This window comes from Phacochoerus africanus, chromosome 10 (assembly GCF_016906955.1).
Source record: "Phacochoerus africanus isolate WHEZ1 chromosome 10, ROS_Pafr_v1, whole genome shotgun sequence".
Lineage (NCBI taxonomy): Eukaryota > Metazoa > Chordata > Mammalia > Artiodactyla > Suidae > Phacochoerus > Phacochoerus africanus.
The window spans coordinates 67,924,805-67,944,195 of NC_062553.1; the positions used below are offsets into that span (position 1 = coordinate 67,924,805).

The 19,391-nt window shown below is 39.1% G+C and overlaps 1 protein-coding gene across 2 annotated transcripts in view; it reads left to right on the forward strand.

Annotated features, from left to right (window-relative positions):
* Nucleotides 1–19,391, forward strand: part of SLC4A4 (solute carrier family 4 member 4) — a 342,726-nt gene that overhangs the window by 235,536 nt on the left and 87,799 nt on the right. For both annotated transcript variants that reach the window (XM_047798372.1, XM_047798373.1), the window contains exons 9-12: nt 3,086–3,173; nt 5,785–5,939; nt 6,557–6,670; nt 8,998–9,172. In XM_047798372.1, coding sequence (XP_047654328.1) covers nt 3,086–3,173; nt 5,785–5,939; nt 6,557–6,670; nt 8,998–9,172 — 532 coding nt within the window. The remainder of the gene's footprint in view (nt 1–3,085; nt 3,174–5,784; nt 5,940–6,556; nt 6,671–8,997; nt 9,173–19,391) is intronic.

Sequence of the window (19,391 nt, forward strand, 5' to 3'; positions counted from 1 at the left end):
CTGAGTTTGGCAGGACACACTTCTATCATAAAAGTTGTAACAGTTTTTGCTTCTTTGAGGGTGGGAGAGGAGAGACCATGTTTCAGGCAGAAGGAACTTCAACTTGACGCGTTGTTCTGTGTTGTTAGTTTTCCCAGATCTCTACACCCCATTTCAACAATGCAGTTCAACTTAGAGGCTTCTTAAGGGTCTGCTTTGCTACAGATCAAATTCTTGACCTGAGGTGATGTTTCCTCCTGCTTGTACGTGGCCAGATTTTTCTATCATTTTAAGGAGATGGATTTACTGGATAGTTCCTGACTGGAGTAATGTGAAAATTTAAACTGATATGTAACAATTTATTTCTATTTGGCACTTGGTGATTTTCCATTAAAAGAATATATATATGTAACTTTTAAAATAAAATTACCCAGGAACGTGGTGTTGCACCTTTATGTCTAGGTTAGTGAAACACTACAGCACTCATATACTGGGTTTATTGCTGTAATAAATGTTATGGTCACTGCTGGCCTGTTACTGCCGTTCATTCTTTGGTACTTTTTACTAAAGACCAGAGTAAATATTTGTAGAAAATACATGCCCTCATCTCTTAGGATTGAACATAGAGGATCCATTACTCTCTCAGCTCTCGGGATAGTTACCCATTGTCTGCCAAGGATTATATTTGAGGACTGCTAGTGACGAAGAGTATTTTCCTTACTTTCTAATAAGGCACTATCTTGGCTTTGTTGCTGTATAGTCAAGCTGATAATTAATTCATGTGTCAGTTGATGAATGTGCATTTCCATAATCTGTATTTATAAACTCTAATCGTGATGGAAATACCAGGAAGAGGTAGAGAGTGGTTCTGGGTAGGTTTTAGATATTACATATTATGGAGAAATTAATATTTAGATACACCGAAATAATAAAAACTGAAAGGCAAAGAAATCCATTATTAAACATGTATTGAGTACAGCATCCAGGTGTTATGCATTTTCTCTTTCTGCACCATATCTGCCCCCCTTTGCCTAAAGCTGTGCCCGTGTTGTCTTGCCTGACAGCTGGCCCTCGGTAGACAGGTAAACAGGATTGGGAAATGGGACCATTGCTGTAGGTGTTGCCTGATGAGTTTGTATTTCCCTTTAGTGGTTAAAGATTTTTTTTTTGCGTGTGTTGTACTCAAATCAGTGATCCATCCTTTTAGAGCAAAGCAATGTACTGTCATAAAGAGATGCTTTATGGAGTTCCCTGGTGGCCCAGTGGTCGGGGATTCAGTGTTATCACTGCTGTGGCTCAGGTTCAGTCCCTGGCCCGAGAACTTCTGCATGCTGCGGGCAAGGCCAAAAAAAAAAAAAAAAAGGAACTCTATTATACTGTATGTAGTGGTGTATTATTTAGGTCCTGCTTCAAAGGAAGAAACATTAGAATAACTAAATCTAATTCTGACAATGACTTCCTTCATACTTGAATAGACTTTTGTGCTCTCTGATTGCTTTTGCTATTTCAACTGCTGAGATAACACTTGAAAGTGTGTGTACCGTTCCACTCCAGAACTGGTTTCTAAGCAAATAAGTACTGAATAGTTTTATGGTTATTTTGGTATAAAATCTGAGTAATCAAACTTTTAGATTTACCTTCTTACATTCTTCTGTTTTTTTTTTCTTTCTTTTTTTTTCCTTCACCCTTTGGATTGAGTTTTACTCTGAAAAACAGAAATTGACTATTCAAGGGCATTTGGGAATGGACCCTGATACTTTGAAAAATACTTTCTGTGAGTCCTTCCTTATTTGAAGTAAGGTATATGAATAAATAAGGAAAAAAAAATTATCAACCAACCAAAGTTCTAAGCCATTTCTGGTCCCATAAAATCTTAACCTAAGATTTCTTGCCTTCAGCCAAGAATTCACAACATCTTTCCCCAGAGTGACCTATGGAAGTCATAGTTAGATTCAGAGTTAGATAGCCTTTCTTTGTGGAATCACAACCCTGGTATATAGATTGGGCAGATATGATTAGGCAGAATTGTGTACTGAAAAAAACAGGAGATAAGAAGGACAGTCTTTGGCCTCATCTGCTAACTTCCTTGAGCCTAAGTGTCTTTACCATTAAATAAGAATAAGATACCCATCCTTATTGTGAAGGGTTGTTGGGGTTTAAATGATGTGTGAATGTGAAATGCTTTGTAAGCTTTAAGAAGCTGTGTAAACATACAGGGTGATGGTTTTTATTGTCCTCATTATCTCCACATTAGGTAAGACATAATTGTAAATAAGCCAGGCAGGGATTTATCTAGTGTTGCCTTTTGTATATTTTTAAAAACTCACTTACTTATCCAGGTTCCTACTTCTCAGATGAGACATGCATCTTTGCCCTTGTGATGGTGAGGAATTCTTTCTAACATGATAAGAGATGACCTTAGGTCCAAGATAAGCTCGTGATTGCGAGTTTCAGGACCTACTTACCATGGAGCAGTGCTTTGGGCATCAAGAAAACATGTTTGGAAAAGAAAACGAGGACGCCTGTAAAAGAATTTTAACTGTCTGTGAATGATGCTCTATTTTGAATTTATCTCCTTTTTCTTGATTTTGGCTGGCAGCAGGTGGCTTACTTTTAAAAAAGAGGACTTGGTCTGTGCTGACTCCCAGCCACTTCTGAGTAGAAATACTTCTTAAAAGAATGGAGGGGATCATTTGTCACTACTCCATGGGGTAAAGAAAAGCCACAGAATCCGAAGATGTACCAAGTCTTTCTAGTCATTGTGCTTAACAGGTTTTCTCCAAAGATTCTGAACATCAGTAGAAAGGGAACGAGAGGAAAGTTTATAAAAACAAGATTGAAAGACTCATAAATCAGTGAAGAAGCTTCTCAGGTGTATGTTCAATTCTCCCTTGCTTCCAAGTAAACTGAACAACAGTTTGTGTTTCACAAAAGTGTGAAAGTGTGTCTTTCATATTACCGAGAATACGAGAATATTACCTTTGTGTTAAAGACGAATTCTAGACCTAAACTTTTTATGCATTAGGGTAAACATGTCTCAGTTTTGATGTGTACTGGTTCTGCTGAAATGTGTGTTACAGCCTTTGCTTCTTTCCTCTTCCATTAGGTTCCTGTTCATTCTCTTAGGTCCTAAGGGGAAAGCCAAGTCCTACCATGAGATTGGCAGAGCCATTGCCACCTTGATGTCTGACGAGGTAAGGAGTGGGGACGATGGTGATCTGTGCATGAGCTCCTTGTGTTTTCATATTATGAGCGGGCTGTTTCAGTTCACTCAATTACAATTATGTAGGTACTAGCCTTCTTTAAACCAGAGGTACAGTCATCCATGCAAATGAACTGATATCCACATTGGACAATTTGCAAACAGTAAATTTTGCATTAGAATAAGACATATTTTCCTCTCTTTTTCTAAACATTTTCAGCTCTTCAAACTGATGTCTATGAAATATTCTTTGAAAAATTCAAGTCACTGTATTAAACCTTCTTAAAATCTTGAATATATTCATTCTGGAAACTCGTGTCCATATATTAAATGATACTGTTTCAGAAATGATGGATTCTATAAAATAATGTGTAATAAAATGCATCATGCATTGTTTTCCTTTAGGTATCAGAAAGTACCTGTTTTTATGGTTTTCTTATCTTGTGGGAAGAAACAATCCATGTAGTAAAATGCATTAACAACCATTAACTGCAGAGTTTCTAGGACTTTGGAATCATGGCCGCACCTCATAATACCTTCAGCATCCTAATGCACATTTTAGACATAACTCCAAACTAGTCTCATAGTGGGAGAAATATTTTTAGAATATTGGATTACTGCTTTCTGCTTTTGTGTCTTTCCAGCTTAATATTGTTTCCAAATGTTTCATTTTTGCCTCATTGCTGGATTCGTTAGCTTTTCCATGTGTTAAGTGGAGACTAGGGCATTTGGTTATGGAAGTTCTACTTGGTCAGATGGTTACCTAACCCAGGAGCATTGATGAATAGCTATGCTGGTTTTTCTCCTTGAGGCAACTAAGCATCTCAGTGCATTCTTTTATTTATTTATTGTGTGTGTATACATATCTGTGTGTGTGTGTGTATTATACATACATATATATATACATACATATATATATATATATATATACACACACACACACACATGCTTTAAAAATCCTTCTTTCTAAGAGATACCAATTAGAAATGCTTTAGGGCTGCAGCCGACAGAATATATGACTTAGAGGGGCTTAAACATTTTAGCGTTTATTCTGTTCACATATTACGAAATCTGGAAGTAGGTAGTTGCTGGAGTTGGTTTAACTCAACTGCTTAGTGATAAAACCAGTGTCCAGGCTCTTACTCTGTGGTCGTAACATGGCTCCTGCCATCAACTCCAGCCATATCATCTGTATTCAAGGCAGAAGGAAGGAGGCAGGGTAATGGTAGCTGTGCTGCTTTCTTTTAACAGGTGTTCTAAAGCCTCCCTTTTCTGTTATCTCCTGGGTCAGAACTGTCCCTTCTTACCTGAAGGGGAGCTTGGAAGAGTGACTCTGACTTTCTGGCTTCTAGAGGGGGAGGTAGCAAGAGAACTGGCTGTGGCCAGTTGTGTCCACTGCAGATGACATGCTGGCACTTTCTATTGCCCTCCCCTCAACCCTACAACACCTCCCCACCCCCCGCGGACCATTGCATGTTGTTGGATAGTTTTTTAAATTCTCGTTGAGGAGAAGAGATTTAGTAGTGATCTTTAAGAATAGGTGATGGGGAGTTCCTGTCGTGGCGCAGCAGAAACGAATCCAACTAGGAACCCTGAGGTTGCAGGTTTGATCCCCGGCCTCTCTCAGTGGGTTAAGGATCTGGTGTTGCCGTGAGCCGTGGTGTAGGTCCCAGACATGGCTCGGATCTGGCGTTGCTGTGGCTGTGGTATAGGCCGGCCCAACAGCTCCGATTCGACCCCTAGCCCAGGTACCTCCATATGCCGGTGCGTGCGGCCCTAAAAAGACAAAAGACAAAAAAAAAAAAGAATTGGCGAGGGTATTGAACAGAGGCCATCTTCTCTCCTGGAAGAATTTGACTTACGAATTTGACTTATGAGATATGAAAGGCTTAGGCAATGTATAAAGCACTTTCATATCATTAACTTGGTTGGAAGAATGGAAGGATTGACAAAGAAGATTATGTAGGTTCTGGAAGCTCCTTCTTTGGGTATTTGCATAAAAGACATGGAGCATTGGCTACCTTGGACAGTTTTGTTATTGCCTTGCAAAAAGATGGATGATCACCCACTTAGAGCCCTTTGCTTTATGTGTTGTCAGTATAACTCAGATACTCAGATTTTTCTCTTTTTTTAGTAGCTCATATTTCTTTGTGTGTTTGAGAACTGCAATGCTTGGGTCTTAGCCCAGTCTTAACACTCAGCTTGAACTTTTCCTTCTTGAATTATAAGCACTGGTTTGTTCCAGTAGTTTTTATTTCAGGAAATGATCTTCTTTAAACCATTTTCACCTGGCTTCCATGGCTACTCTATCTGTATTGGTAGTACCAGCGGGAGATGAAAGGCAGTGTTGGTGTATGGTATGGATAGGAAAAAAAAAAAAGTATAAGAGAAACACAGCTGTTTTCTCATGCCCCTACCTATATTCTTTGAGTTCGTTACCTGAATCCCGAAATATTTTGGGACAAGCTGAACAATGGAAAATAGGAGAGTGTGGTTATGTTAATGTTAGCGTGGATTATGGATTGTCTTCTCCAGGGTCGGTGTGATGTGAGGCATGTGGAGAGATCTCTTGCTGGATCCACACATCTCTTCTCTTTCTGCAGGTGTTCCACGACATTGCTTATAAGGCGAAAGATAGGCAGGACCTGATCGCGGGCATTGATGAGTTCCTCGACGAAGTCATCGTCCTGCCACCTGGGGAATGGGACCCAGCGATCAGGATAGAGCCTCCTAAGAGTCTTCCGTCATCCGACAAAAGGTGAGAGTATCAGGCAGTCGAGGGTTTTCATCCCTGGGAGGGAGGTTATGTTTGGAAAAGGAATAGGTTCAGGCCACTGCCCTAATGTTTTCAGGTTTCCATTGAACTTGAGTCATTCTCTCAAATGAATGACACATGTGCCTTGGTTTGACAGTCCGTTACACTGTAAAATGAGTGTTATATGCTGGGATATTCTTCAGTGATTACAGACGCTAAGATTTTTATCCTGGACTACACTGCAGAGATTCTTTGGGGATAGTTCAAGGACTCTCCATATATGGAAAGATCTCTTTACTCAAGATGACTCCCTTTAGATCTTAAAGGTTAAGAGGTGAGATAATAGAGGAGACGCATTTCCTGGAAATCAGTGATTTTCCAAGGGAGACGCTTTCCCTCTTATACAACACAGCAGTTGATTCAACTTTCTGTTCATTGAGTCATTTGTCTTGATTCTTAACCGAAGACTTAGAGCTGCCTGTGCAGATGGCAGCAGGAAATGATAACCTTTCTCCTGAAGGGTTTTTGGGCCATCTCTTCATTAGCGAGTGCACGACCCAGCCAAGAGTCAGGTGGATGGAATAAGCTAATAGTCTCTTGGGCTCTGTTGTCTTGCTTAGAAAGAATATGTACTCAGGTGGAGAGAATGTTCAGATGAATGGGGACACGCCCCACGATGGAGGCCATGGAGGAGGAGGCCACGCGGACTGTGAGGAGCTGCAGCGCACGGGCAGGTAACTGATGGATGCTTCCATCGTCCGCCGTGAGGGCCTCGTCTGACCGGAATTTCCTTCACCTTCTCATCAGCATCTCATTCACCAGTTTGCACCTTTGGTCAGCCAGCAAGCACTTACCGTGTACCGAGTAGTGGCAAGGACTTGGATGCACAGGGAATTCCAGAAAAACCCCCATTCTTCTGGGTCTTTCGTTATAGTGGTGGGAGACAAATGATGAGCCAATAAGGAAAGGAGGAGCTGAATTTTGGGGGCAAAATAAAGCAGAAGTAGGGAGTTTGGCAATGGGAGAAATGTATGAGCATTTTAGTTAGGGTGGTCAGCGATGGTCTTAGAAGAGTTGGAACATTTGAGGAAGAGCCTGAGGAAGGTGGGAGCCAGTCCCTATAGTGGTGGGGCCGGGAGAGGGTCAGAAGAATGCCTGCTTTGTGCTGGGTGGCCTCGAGGTCGGTGTGACTGGGGTGGCGTGAGTAATTGGTGTTGGAGAAAAAGGGAGTTGGCTTCTGTGATTTCACTTCTTCCCAGAACGTTTACCTGGAAGTGGGCAACAGGTTGTAGGAAGGAGTAACTCCCAGGTCGCCCTCACTTGGGCCTGCAGCTGGGAATTCCACTATCCAGATCGCTTTGGCTAAATCTCTTCATTAGAATTATACCTTCACTGTTAGGGTCTCCGTTTAATTTTGGGTTAACTACACTTTTAAATAGGATCCTCATTTTATAGAGATACGGCTTTTATGTTTTTTTTTTTTTAATTTTTTTGTCTTTTCGCCTTTTCTAGGGCTGCACCCATGGCATATGGAGGTTCCCAAGCTAGGGATTGAATTGGAGCTGTAGCCGCCAGCCTACGCCAGAGCCACAGCAACACAGGATCCGAGCCGTGTTTGCAACCTACACCACAGCTCCCGGCAACGCTGGATCCTTAACCCACTGAGTGAGGCCAGAGATCAAACCCGAGACCTCATGGTTCCTAGTCGGATTCATTAACCACTGAACCACGACAGGAACGCCAAGATACGGCTTTTAAAGAAACACTGCAGGCTTTCGGAAAGCACAAAATTGTGTCATTTTAATATACAGTTGAATCTGAGTGAAATTAAGTAATTTTCTTTCCCCGGTGACCCAGTTGGATCTCTCTCTCAAGGATGCTGTTTCTCACCTTTTCCCTGCTAAAAAATAGACAGAGAACCTTCTCTTGCCTCCATTTTTTTTTTCTGAATAGTTCTTTACAAATTATTTCCATTAGGAATATCCTTTTCTACAGATATAATTTGGGGGGCTGTAACTTTATTTAATCAGACTGGAATTTCACTGTTTCCGTATCTCACCTTTCTTAAATGCAGTGAGTATCTTCAGGGTGCTGAGTACCATGTACACACGGCCCTGTGCATCAGAGCAAGCTGCAGCTGGGCGCTGAGTGCAGCTAAGATAGACAGCCCTGAGAAGGGTGACAGCCCCTCGTGGAAGTCTGAACATGACTGGGGAGTCAAGACATCAGAGGGCTGTTGAGCTCTGAGGGAGGGCGTCGTAGGCAGAAACCACGGCACGGGGAAGGCGGCGGGGGTTGACTGCGAGGATGAGTTGACCAATGAGTCAGCTGACCAGATGTAATGGGCCTCAGCTTGCCATGCTTTTCCACCACACACCTGCTGGCTTCCTCCCTCAGCTCCTTCCAATCCTCACCTTGAAGTCACCTGCTTGGGAGGCCAGTTCTTGCCACTAAATTTCAACCACTGCAACTCTAGTACTTCATAACCCAACTTCTCCACCTCTTTTTTTTTTTTTTTGCGTTTTAGCCCCATGCATTTTGCTTATTTTATCTTCCCCACTCCCCGAAAGTAACTCATGACACCGGGCATGTTTTTTCCTGTGTGGGTCACTGCTATTACTTCCAGCACCAGGAAGAGTGCTGGGAGTGAATATCACAGATGCCCAATAAACATTTGTGGAATGAATGAGCAAGTGAATGAATGAATGAGGTTGGAAAGGAAGCTATGGCACGATTATAAAGGGCACTTATATGATCTGCTCATGTGTTTGGATGGTTTTCTTCAGACAGTGAAAAATTTAATTCATCCGTGCAATTCATTCTCACCTAAAGACCAACTGTTTAGTCTCTAGGGAATGTGACGCCTACTTTTGGGACCGAAAAAGAGACAGAAGATTTATCCCTTCACAGTTTTCTGGTTTTATCCTAAGTGATTAAATGGTATCTTGTTGATTCAGACCCTTTAAATACAAATTCTTTGTGCTTTAGTAAGTTATCTCTTGGTTAATTTGATGGTAATTTATTTTTTGTGACATGTTTGGTTTGCTTTCTCCCTACCCAGGTTCTGTGGTGGACTCATTAAGGACATAAAGAGGAAAGCACCATTTTTTGCCAGTGATTTTTATGATGCTTTAAATATCCAGGCGCTTTCAGCAATTCTCTTCATTTATCTGGCAACTGTAACTAATGCCATCACTTTTGGAGGACTGCTTGGGGATGCCACTGACAACATGCAGGTGGGTTTGGTTTGGGGGAGACACAAATAGCACAGCCCAGATTGCCTTCCTCACCCCTACAGCTCAGCTCCAAGCAGATGGCCTTTCAGTTACTCAGCGTGATTTTCTTTCTTTTCGCTCGATGCTGCATTTTACTTTGCTTCTGGCCTGCTGCTGTATTTCCAGCATTTTAGTAATCACAAAAATAGCTCGATGAAATCTGGCTTGAATCACAAGTGGGGAAAAGAAGGGAAGGAAATGAGGATATACAGTTCTATTTGGGCAAAAACACATCAGCTGCTTTCATTTTGTGCCAGTTACAAGGTTTAGATCTTTTATTACCTTTTATTACCTTACTGTTAAACCTGATGATCACACTCTTGGGGCCATGGCTGCTTAGCTTTCTTTTACGTGTGAGCAAACGACGGAGTGACTGGCTCAAGATTGGATTTGTGTCTCTACCGGTAAAACTCAGCTTTAAGGAATAAAAGCTAGGAGTTGGTTTTCCTGTCCCTGAACCTGCTTCTTATTAAGCCCTGAAGACTCTGGACTTCACTTGTTTTGTATGAAGCACAATTTGTTGGTAACTTTGCAGGTGGTGTTCACCTTCCCTTTGTATCCATAATAGATGAGATTTTAGTGATAGAAAAGATATTTTAAGTTCCCATAATCAGAAAAATATGCACAAAACTACTTTTAGTTGATCTAGCCATTAAGGAGAAAGAGACATTGTGCTAAGTGCTGAGTATAGACTAGTGAGGGAAGCTGAAAAGAACCAGATTCAAACTCTTGTCAAACTCTGTCCTTTTATGTTACTGCTTATTACTGTTTAACCTATGTGACATTCGTAAGTGCTACCAACCAGCTAATTTATTTTTTAGAGTGCAGCTGATTCCAAAGGATTGTTTTTCTTCTACTTCTGTTTTCTCCCCTGGGCATATTCATGTTTTCAATTTCTGCTTAAACAAAAATAAGATGGAAACACTTTATGACATCTATGTTGACCTCAGCCAAAAGGGAGAAATCCCTTTACACAATTGTATTTTGTTTAAGAGCACTTTTATCTTTCAGCCTTCATCTCTTGTTGCATGGCAGGTTACCCCCAAATCTGAGGCTTCAAACATTCATTTTTTTCTTTTTTCTTTTTTTTTTTTGTCCTCTCTCATAGTTTTGATGGTTGATGGCCTCAGCTGGGTGGTTCTCTTTGGTCCTTGCAGACCCGTGGTGAGATGGTGCTGAAGTTGGAGTTGCCTGAGGGTGTCTTTCCTCACGTGTCTGGGGCTAGGCTGGGGTGTCTGGAACAGCTGGGGACTGAGGGCTCGCCACCTGACTTTTCCACAGGACTGACTTGGACTTCATCATAGCTGAGGACTCCTGCTTCATTGGAAGGGGGAGGTGGTCCCTCGGCTTTGCTTGTACTCCTGTGAATGGGCACTCAGTATCCCTTCATTTTCTGATTTTCAAAGAGAGGTTGAAAATTCAAATTCTTGGGTGAAATCTAGTGAGCCTGAAAGATTGTCAACTGTTTTAAAAATGTGAAATTCACAGATCCGTATGTTCCCAGGCATGGGGAATAGAAACCAAGCATGGTAGGACACAGAGATGAAATAGACACAGAGGGTGTTTTCCCTTCATTCATAAGACAAGAATGAATAAATTACATTGTAACAGTGATGTCAATGGTATTTGTATAAAATCTGCTCTGTATTCAGATTGGGCAGCTATGCTTCTTTTAGGTGAGAGCATTTTTTTTTTTTTTTGGCCACCCCGTGGCCTGTGGCATATGGAATTCCCGGGCCAGGGATCAGATCTGAGTCGCAGTTGTGATCTAAGCCACAGCAGTAAATGAGAGCATGTTGATAACTAAAGCACATCCTTCAAGAGAGCAAGTGGAAAAGAAAGCACTGGGGAAGCAGCCTGAGGCCAGCGTGGAGAAGATAATTCAGGCGGCCACATGTTAAGAAAATCAAGGAAAAGCTGTGATTTTGAGAGGGTGGCAAGAACAAGCCCTCCTTCTGTCTTTCAGAATATAGAGACTTTCTTGTGAAGATTTAACACTTTTTTCCAAAGATGTTCTTATTGAGATGGAGACATTATGGCTCATCTTATGTGTTAGTTTATTGTCTTTTTAAACGGAATTAAACTTTTCAACTTCATAAGACTTAGCTTTAAAACACTGCATCTGAGATGAGGAGGAAATCTGTTAAAGTCTATTGTGGATCCCTCCTGGTGAATTAATTTCCATATGGGCCAGCTCTTTAAAGTAAAGGATTCTGTTGTGTAACATCTATAGTTACCATGGGCATTTCCTCTGGGAAAAAGGTCGTGGGAAAGGCCTTGCTGGTGGAGTAAGCCGTTTTCTGGGTTCTAAAGATTTTAGGAGAGACATAAATGCTTTCAGTGCATCAGGATGTCCACGAAAATGACCGTTTGTTGGGTATTACTCCTGGGAGTTGACTTAATTCAAAGTATCTAATTCAAACCTATGAGGATAGTTTGCTCAACATAGTTTGATCTTTTCTTTTCTTCTCTTTTTTGCTTTTTAGGACCGCACATGAGGCACATGGAGGTTCCCGGGCTAGGGGTCTAATTGGAGCTACAGCTGCCGGCCTACACCACAGCCACAGAAACGCCAGATCCGAGCCACATCTGCAAGCTACACCATAGCTCACGGCAACACAGGATCCTTAACCCACTGATCGAGGCCAGGGATTGAACCTACAACCTCGTGATTCCTAGTTGGACTCATTTTTGCTGCACCACGACAGGAACTCTGACTATTTTCTTTTCTTTCTTTCTTTTTTTTTTTTTTTAATTATTTCCCCAATACAATTTTTTCTTCTACTAGAGGGGGTGTGGAGAAAAGAACTGTTGGTGGGAATGTAAGTTGGTACAACCGCTATGGAGAACAGTATGGAGGTACCTTAGAAAACTGTACATAGAACTACTGTACGATCATTTTCTTAATAGATTTTGTTTTCCTCCATTGATAATTCTACTGAAAGTGTGAATTCAGTATTTTAAAAGTTTCTCTGAATGAGAATATTGAGGGACCTTGTTTTCCTCATTTCTGAAGATTTTTTCCTTTAAGAAATATATTGGTGAAATACTACAGTTTGGTACTCTCAGTGGGTGGCAGACACCTGGAAAAACAGATATAAAAACTAATGCTTGCTGAATAGATATTTGCTACACTGAATATTATCAGGTTTTTTTTTTTTTTTTTTGTCTGTCTGTTTAGGGTCTCACCCACAGCACATGGAGGTTCCCAGGTGAGGGGTCCAATCAGAGCTGTAGCCGCTGGTCTATGCCACAGCCACAGCAACGCCAGATCTGAGCCATATCTGCGACTTACACCACAGCTCATGGCGACGCCAGATCCTTAACCCACTGAGCGAGGCCAGGGATCGAACCCATGACCTCGTGGGTGCTAGTCAGGTTCGTTAACCACTGAGCCACAGTGGAAACTCCCTGAATATTATCAGTTTCTTTGAGGTGGAACAATGCTATTAGTAAATAGGTTCATAGATCTAAGCACTGAGTTTATGAATCTAAAATAATTTGTATAAACATAAATTGACTAGTATGTGCACATGCATATCTGACTCAGTAGTTACATGGTAATTTTGTAAGTCCTTGTATTTAAACATGGAAAAATTGCACACGTAGTCATTGTATTATGTTTTCTTACAATGGTAGATGACTTTGGTAGATCTGTTGGTTTTATCTGTTTTGAAGATCAGGAAGTAAGGTTATTTAATATGTTGAAGGATGTGTCAAGACTGAAAGGGTATATATACTTTAACATACAGAGGGTGAAGAGGGTTGTTTTTTTAAATTGAAGTATAGTTGATTTGCAGTGTTATTTTCTGGTGTGCAGCAAAGTGATTTAATTATACACATATGTATATGTATATATATACATAATCTTTTTTATATTCTTTTTCATTATGATTTATTACAGGATATTGAATCTAATTCCCTGTGCTATACAGTAAGACCTTGTTATTTATCTGGTTAATGTATAGTAGTTTGTATCCACTAATCCAAAACTTCTAGTTTATCCCTCCCCCATCTTTTTTCCCCTTTAATCACCATAAATTTGTTTCCTATGTTTGTGAGTCTGTTTCTGCTTCATAAATAAGTTACTTTATATCATTTTTTAGCTTCCATGTATAAGTGATACCATATGATATTTATCTTTCTTGGTTTTACTTCACTTAGTATGATAATCTTTAGATCCATCCATGTTGCTGCAAATGGCATTATTTTGTTATTTATTATAGCTGAATAGTACTTCATTGTGTATATATATATATATATATATATATATATACACATTTTTAATCCATTATATACATCTTTTTTAATCCATTCATCTATTGATGGACATTTAAGTTACTTCCATGTCTTAGCTATTATAAATAGTGCTGCTTTGAGTATTAGGGTGCATGTACCTTTTCAAATCAATTTTCTCTGGATATATACCTGGGAGTGGGATTGCTGGATCATATGGCAACTCTATTTTTAGTTTTTTGAGGAACCTCCACACTGTCTTCCACAGTGGCTGCACAAAATTACATTCCCATCAATGGTGTAGAAGTGTTTCCTTTTCTCCACACCCTCTCTAGCATTTGTTATTTGTAGACTTTTTAATGATCATCATTCTGACTGGTGTGAGGCGGTACCTGGTCATGTTTTTTGTTATTTTTCTAGATAATTTATTTTTTAAACATTTTTTATTAAAGTGTAGTTGATTTACAATATTGTGCCAATTTTTGCTGTGTAGCAAAATGACTCAGTTTATATATGTATATGTGTGTATGTGTACATATACATATTCTTTTTTTAAAATATTCTTTTCCATCACGATGTATTCCAGAAGATTGGATGTAGTTTCCTGTGCTATATAGTAGGACCTTTTTGTTTATTCATTCTGAATGTAATAGTTAGCATCTACTAACCCCAAACTCCCAGTCCATCCCACTCAGTCCCCCCTCCACTTTGGCAACCACAAATCTATTCTCTACATCTGTGAGTCTGTTTCTGTTTTGTAGATAGGTCCATCTGTGCCATACTTTAGATTCTGCATGTAAGTGATATTACATGGTATTTGTCTTTCTCTTTTTGACTGACTTCACTTAGTATGATATTTTTTAGTTACATACATGTTGCTGCAAATGACATTATTTTGTTCTTTTTAAGTTTGAGTAGTATTCCATTGCATATATGTACCACATCTTAATCCTGTCATCTTTTAATGGACATTTAGGTTGTTTCCCTGTCTTGGCTATTGTGAATCGTGCAGCTGTAAACATAGAGGTGCATGTATCTTTTTGAATTATAGTTTTGTCTGGATATGTACCTAGGTATGGCATTGCTGGATCATGTGGTAGTTCTATTTTTAGTTTTCTGAGGAGCCTTCATACTGTTTTTCATAGTGGCAGTATCATAGTGGTTTTGATTTGCATTTCTCTAACAGTTAGCCATGTTGAACATCTTTTCATGTGCCTGTTGTCCATCTGTATAACATACAGAGGTTTTGATGCTTTGGCAGCAGATAGCTTCTTAACTTGGCATCAGAACAGTAAAATATTTTGTGGATCTGGTGCTGAGGCCCAGGTTATTTCATAGGTCTAAGGCAGAGGTTGATCCATTCCTTTCAAAAATGTTCATACTGTGTGCCAGACACTATCCAAGTGCTAGGAATACAGATAATATGACCAAAATAGGTAAAAATGCCTATCCTGTGGGTATTTGCGGTCTAGAGTGTTGATAAAGCAACCTTTTTTAATGCCCCCAAGAGATGGCAATAGTGGTTAGTATTGGGTTTATTTAGGAGGGTGAAGTCCTCTAGCTTCTTTTTGACTTTCCAAACACTAGATAAAGGCTAAACAGAAAAGCATTGGCACAGCCTGAAATAATCCTCAATTATATCACATGCCTTCATAAATGTGGCAGTGGGTTATTGGAAAAAGCACAGGCAGCTCAAATGAGTCAACTGAGAACAGTGTCCTTGGTTTTAAAGGAAGGCAGCTCAGAGATGGTTCACATAGGGCCTTTATTGTGAGGCTACAAATAGACATGGGTGCTGGGTAGAAAGCATGTTGTGAAAACACAAGTGAGTCACCGCAATGGTGTCGTCTAAGCAAACTCTTCTGCCAACTTCTGTTCAGGAGGTCTTGTCTGCTTAAAAATAGGAATTTACATTTAAGCATTCATTTCAGAGCAGAAATATACATATTATATGTATGTATATATAGAACATATAATTAGTATTCACACATATACTGAGTTGTATATATTTAACAATCATGCATATATAATGATATATGTATCAGACATTATATATGTGTTCATACACACACACACACATACACACATCTCTTTAGAAGCAGATCTTGGGAGCCATATGGATCATTTCCCAAGGAACTGTTGAAGTTACAATGGCTCCAAATATAGTTAAATTACAATCGCACCAGTAGATAGATAACTGTATGAATTCCCCAGCTTGCCACATGCATTTAGACTATGATGCTCCTCTGAGAGGACTCTGAGGCTTCCAGAGTGGATGTTCATGGATTCCTTGTGAAGCATGGGCAATTAAAGTTTAGCCTGGACTTCTAGGAGTAACTGAACTGTTTTGCCATGCCTTGACCTATGTCCAACTAGGATCTAGCCCTGACTTATGTCTGTTTCCCTGTTCTTTAACAAAAAGGACTAGAGCATAGGCTTTCTGAGGTCCAAGAATTGTGCAATACTCTTGCTGTTCTTTTCAGTAAGTTCCCCTGTAGTGATGCTCTGTTCTTGCCATACCATCCAGTAAACAAGGGCTTTTAGCTTTACCATTCTAAAACCACGTCCTTTCCACAAGTAAATGCTCTGTGACCACATGTGCAAACTCATTGCATTGTATTTATGTTCTCAGTTGCCAAGTAAGTATGCTGTTGTATTCATTTAGATGCTTTTAGTAAATTGTTAAATGTCAGTTTTAAAAATACGAATATGGAAGTTCCCGATGTGGCACAGTGGGTTAAGAATCTGGCTTCTTTCCGACAGCACCAGTTCGATCCCCAGCCTTTTACAGTGGGTTAAGGATCTGGCCATTGCCACAGCTATGGATGGTATAGGCTGCAGCTGTGGCTTGGATTTGATCCCTGGCCAGGGAACTTCCATATGTCTCAGGTATGGCCGAAAAAGAAAAAAAAAAATTATATGGATAGGTTAGTCTATGAGTAAGATACTGATATAAGGAATACTTTATTTTGATACTTTGTGACATGTTTTTGTGTTATTTAAAAGCTGTTCTTAGGTTTATGGACCATGGAACACAGAAAAGTGCTTTAAATTGACATTGTTGATTGTGAATGACTGAGCCCAGTCTACAGTGAAGACTGAGTGAAGAAAATCATTTGAGTTTTTTTTTCAGAAGTAAATATAATCCAATTTTCACAAACCTTTTAGCAAAAGAATACAGTAAGATTTTTAGAAATCTGTGAATTTTGCGGTATTTATGGAGCCTAACGGAGCACATTTTAAGGGAACTTGTTTCATAATAAGGAACATTTGTAAATATAAATTTGAGGCTTTATTTTAACATACTGCTGTGCTGAGAATATTTAATCAAGCTGCGTAAGTTGAAAATGCATCATCTTTTAATTCACATATGATATTCCTCGATAAGATAGAAACTTCTTTTATGAAATTCATCATGTACTACTTATAACAGCAGGATTAAAGCAACTGATAATTGCTTTACTACATGAGGACTGTACGATCATTTCATCTTCCTTTGGCACCAAAGCGCATTTCTTCCTTGAAGTGAAAATAGAAGGTATCATGCTAATTTGCATCAGAAAATATTCTAGTTTCAAAAAGTTAGGTAGGGACAGTCTGTTAGAATGATCCAGTTAGGCTGTTTCGGTAGGAAAAAATAAATATCTATTCTATGACAAAGTAAGGGTGCTGCAATCACTTATTTGCTTCCAAGGTATACTGGTTATTCCTTTTCCTTCTTTATGTATGAGTTTTGACTCTTTGATTGAAGTTAAGTCTTTAAAAATTTTTTTTTTTTTTTACCAAATTTCACTTACCAAAAGTTTACCTTTTTTTTTTATTTGAAAGAAATGACAGAAAATGATAGGCATTTGGGCAGTGGTGGAGATCCCAGACCATACTAAAGCCTAAAATTATTTTGTGTTTAGCTCGAAATTATTTTATTTTTTATTTTATTATTATTATTATTATTATTGGTCTTCTTAGGGCTGCACCTGCAGCATATGGAGGTTCCCAGGCTAGGGGTTGAATCAGAGCTACATTTGCCGGCCTGTGCCACAGCCACAGCAATTCAGGATCCCAGCCATGTCTGCGACCTACACCACAGCTCACAGCAACACCGGATCCTTAACCCACCGAGCAAGGTCAGAGATTGAACCTGCGTCCTCATGGATACTAGTCGGGTTCGTTAACCATGGAGCCATGACGGTAACTCCTCAAAATTATTTTAAAAGAGCTTTATTTTTAATAAGCTAGAATTATGCATTGTAGAAAATTCAAACAAAACAGAAACACTACAAAGAAGATAATTTTGACCTTAAGTCCGTCATCCAGATATAACCATTATTAAGATTTTCATGAATATCTTTACGTATGCCTTGCAATGCATGTGTAAACAGATCACTGCATAGGATTTTATGTAAATGAGATCCTATACATCATCATATACATGAGTAGCATTTCATGGAAGTCTTTCCACTTTAGTACAGGTCTTGAACACCATTTTTAATGACCACATCTATTTATACACATGTGCTATGATTTACTTAATAAATTCTGTTTTATTAGACTTCTGGGTTTTTTTCAATCTTTTTTTTTTCATTTTTGAACAAACTTGGTGCTTAACTACATTTTTATTCTTTGTATTTACCTCTTTAGAGTAAATTCCTAGCAGAATGCAATTGAAGGATATACTTATTTTATTTTTGTTATTTATTTCAGATTGTACTCCACAAAGATTATACCAATTTATACTTCTATCAGTTAAAGACAAGAGTGCCAGCTTGCCCATACTCTTATAAAAAGAGGATTTGTCTCATATTCTCATTTTTGTAATTCTGTGGGTTGAAAAGATGATGGCTCATTCTTACTCAATTTAAATTTCTTTGATTTTTAGAGAGAGTTAATAGCCTTCCACATTTTTATTTCTTACCTATGTTCCTTTATATTTATGCTCTTGGAATACTTTCCTTTGGGGCATTCTTTTTTCTTTTTTCCTCATTGACTTGTAAGAACTCTTTGTATAATAAGGATATTTTCCCTTTGCTTGTCCAGAAATATCACAAATATATTTTTCCTCAGTCTGCCACATGTCATCTAAACTTATTTATGATTTCTTTTGCTATAAAGATTTCAATTCTTGGGTAGTCAAAATCTTCAGTCTTGTGTGCTTTCTTATATTCGTGATGTATTTAGAGACATTTCCCTACCCCAAGATTTGAAAAATATTTACCCACATATCTTAATTCTTTTATGTTTTCATTTACATTTTTCATCCATCTGGAATTGATTTTTGTGTAAGGTTATACTGGTATTTGATGTTTGGCCAGTTCAGATGATCTAGATACATACTCACAGCTCTTAAACAAAACAATACTGTAAAGCCTCCCTTTCTTGCTCATCCATTCTATTGGACTTGGAATTGAAGCTCTTTGGTAAAGATTTTGGCTCATACTTTTCTTCAAGCAGAGAGATAATTTGTCTTTCATGTCTTCCCTCTTTTTTTCTGTTCCTGCTGGACAGTGTAAACAGAAGTCCTGTTTATGACGACAAAGCACTTTTAGGCAGATTGGATGGCACAGTAAGAATTTGGCAGCTGTGATCTGTCAAGACAGATATCACTGATTTATAGTCTGTAGCTACACAGGTGAAATAAAAAATGAGGGCTGTATATCCAGTCTTCTTCCCTAGTGTAGATGAATAGTCTGTGTAACCACCAATTCTTAATAATGCTAGCAGGCAGGTCTTCTTCTGAAAGAGGAAAGAAGGTTGCCTGAATGGGTGTACTTTAGACGCAGACCATATGAGAAGCACATAGGAAACTTCAAACAAAAACTGTGGATTCCTCAGGCCTGATCTTCAGAGATCCTGATTATAATTGCTGAAAGTGGAGAGAAAAAAATCCATATTTTTTCCTTAAAAAAAGGCTCTCAGATAATTCTCATATGACCCAAATTTGATTTAG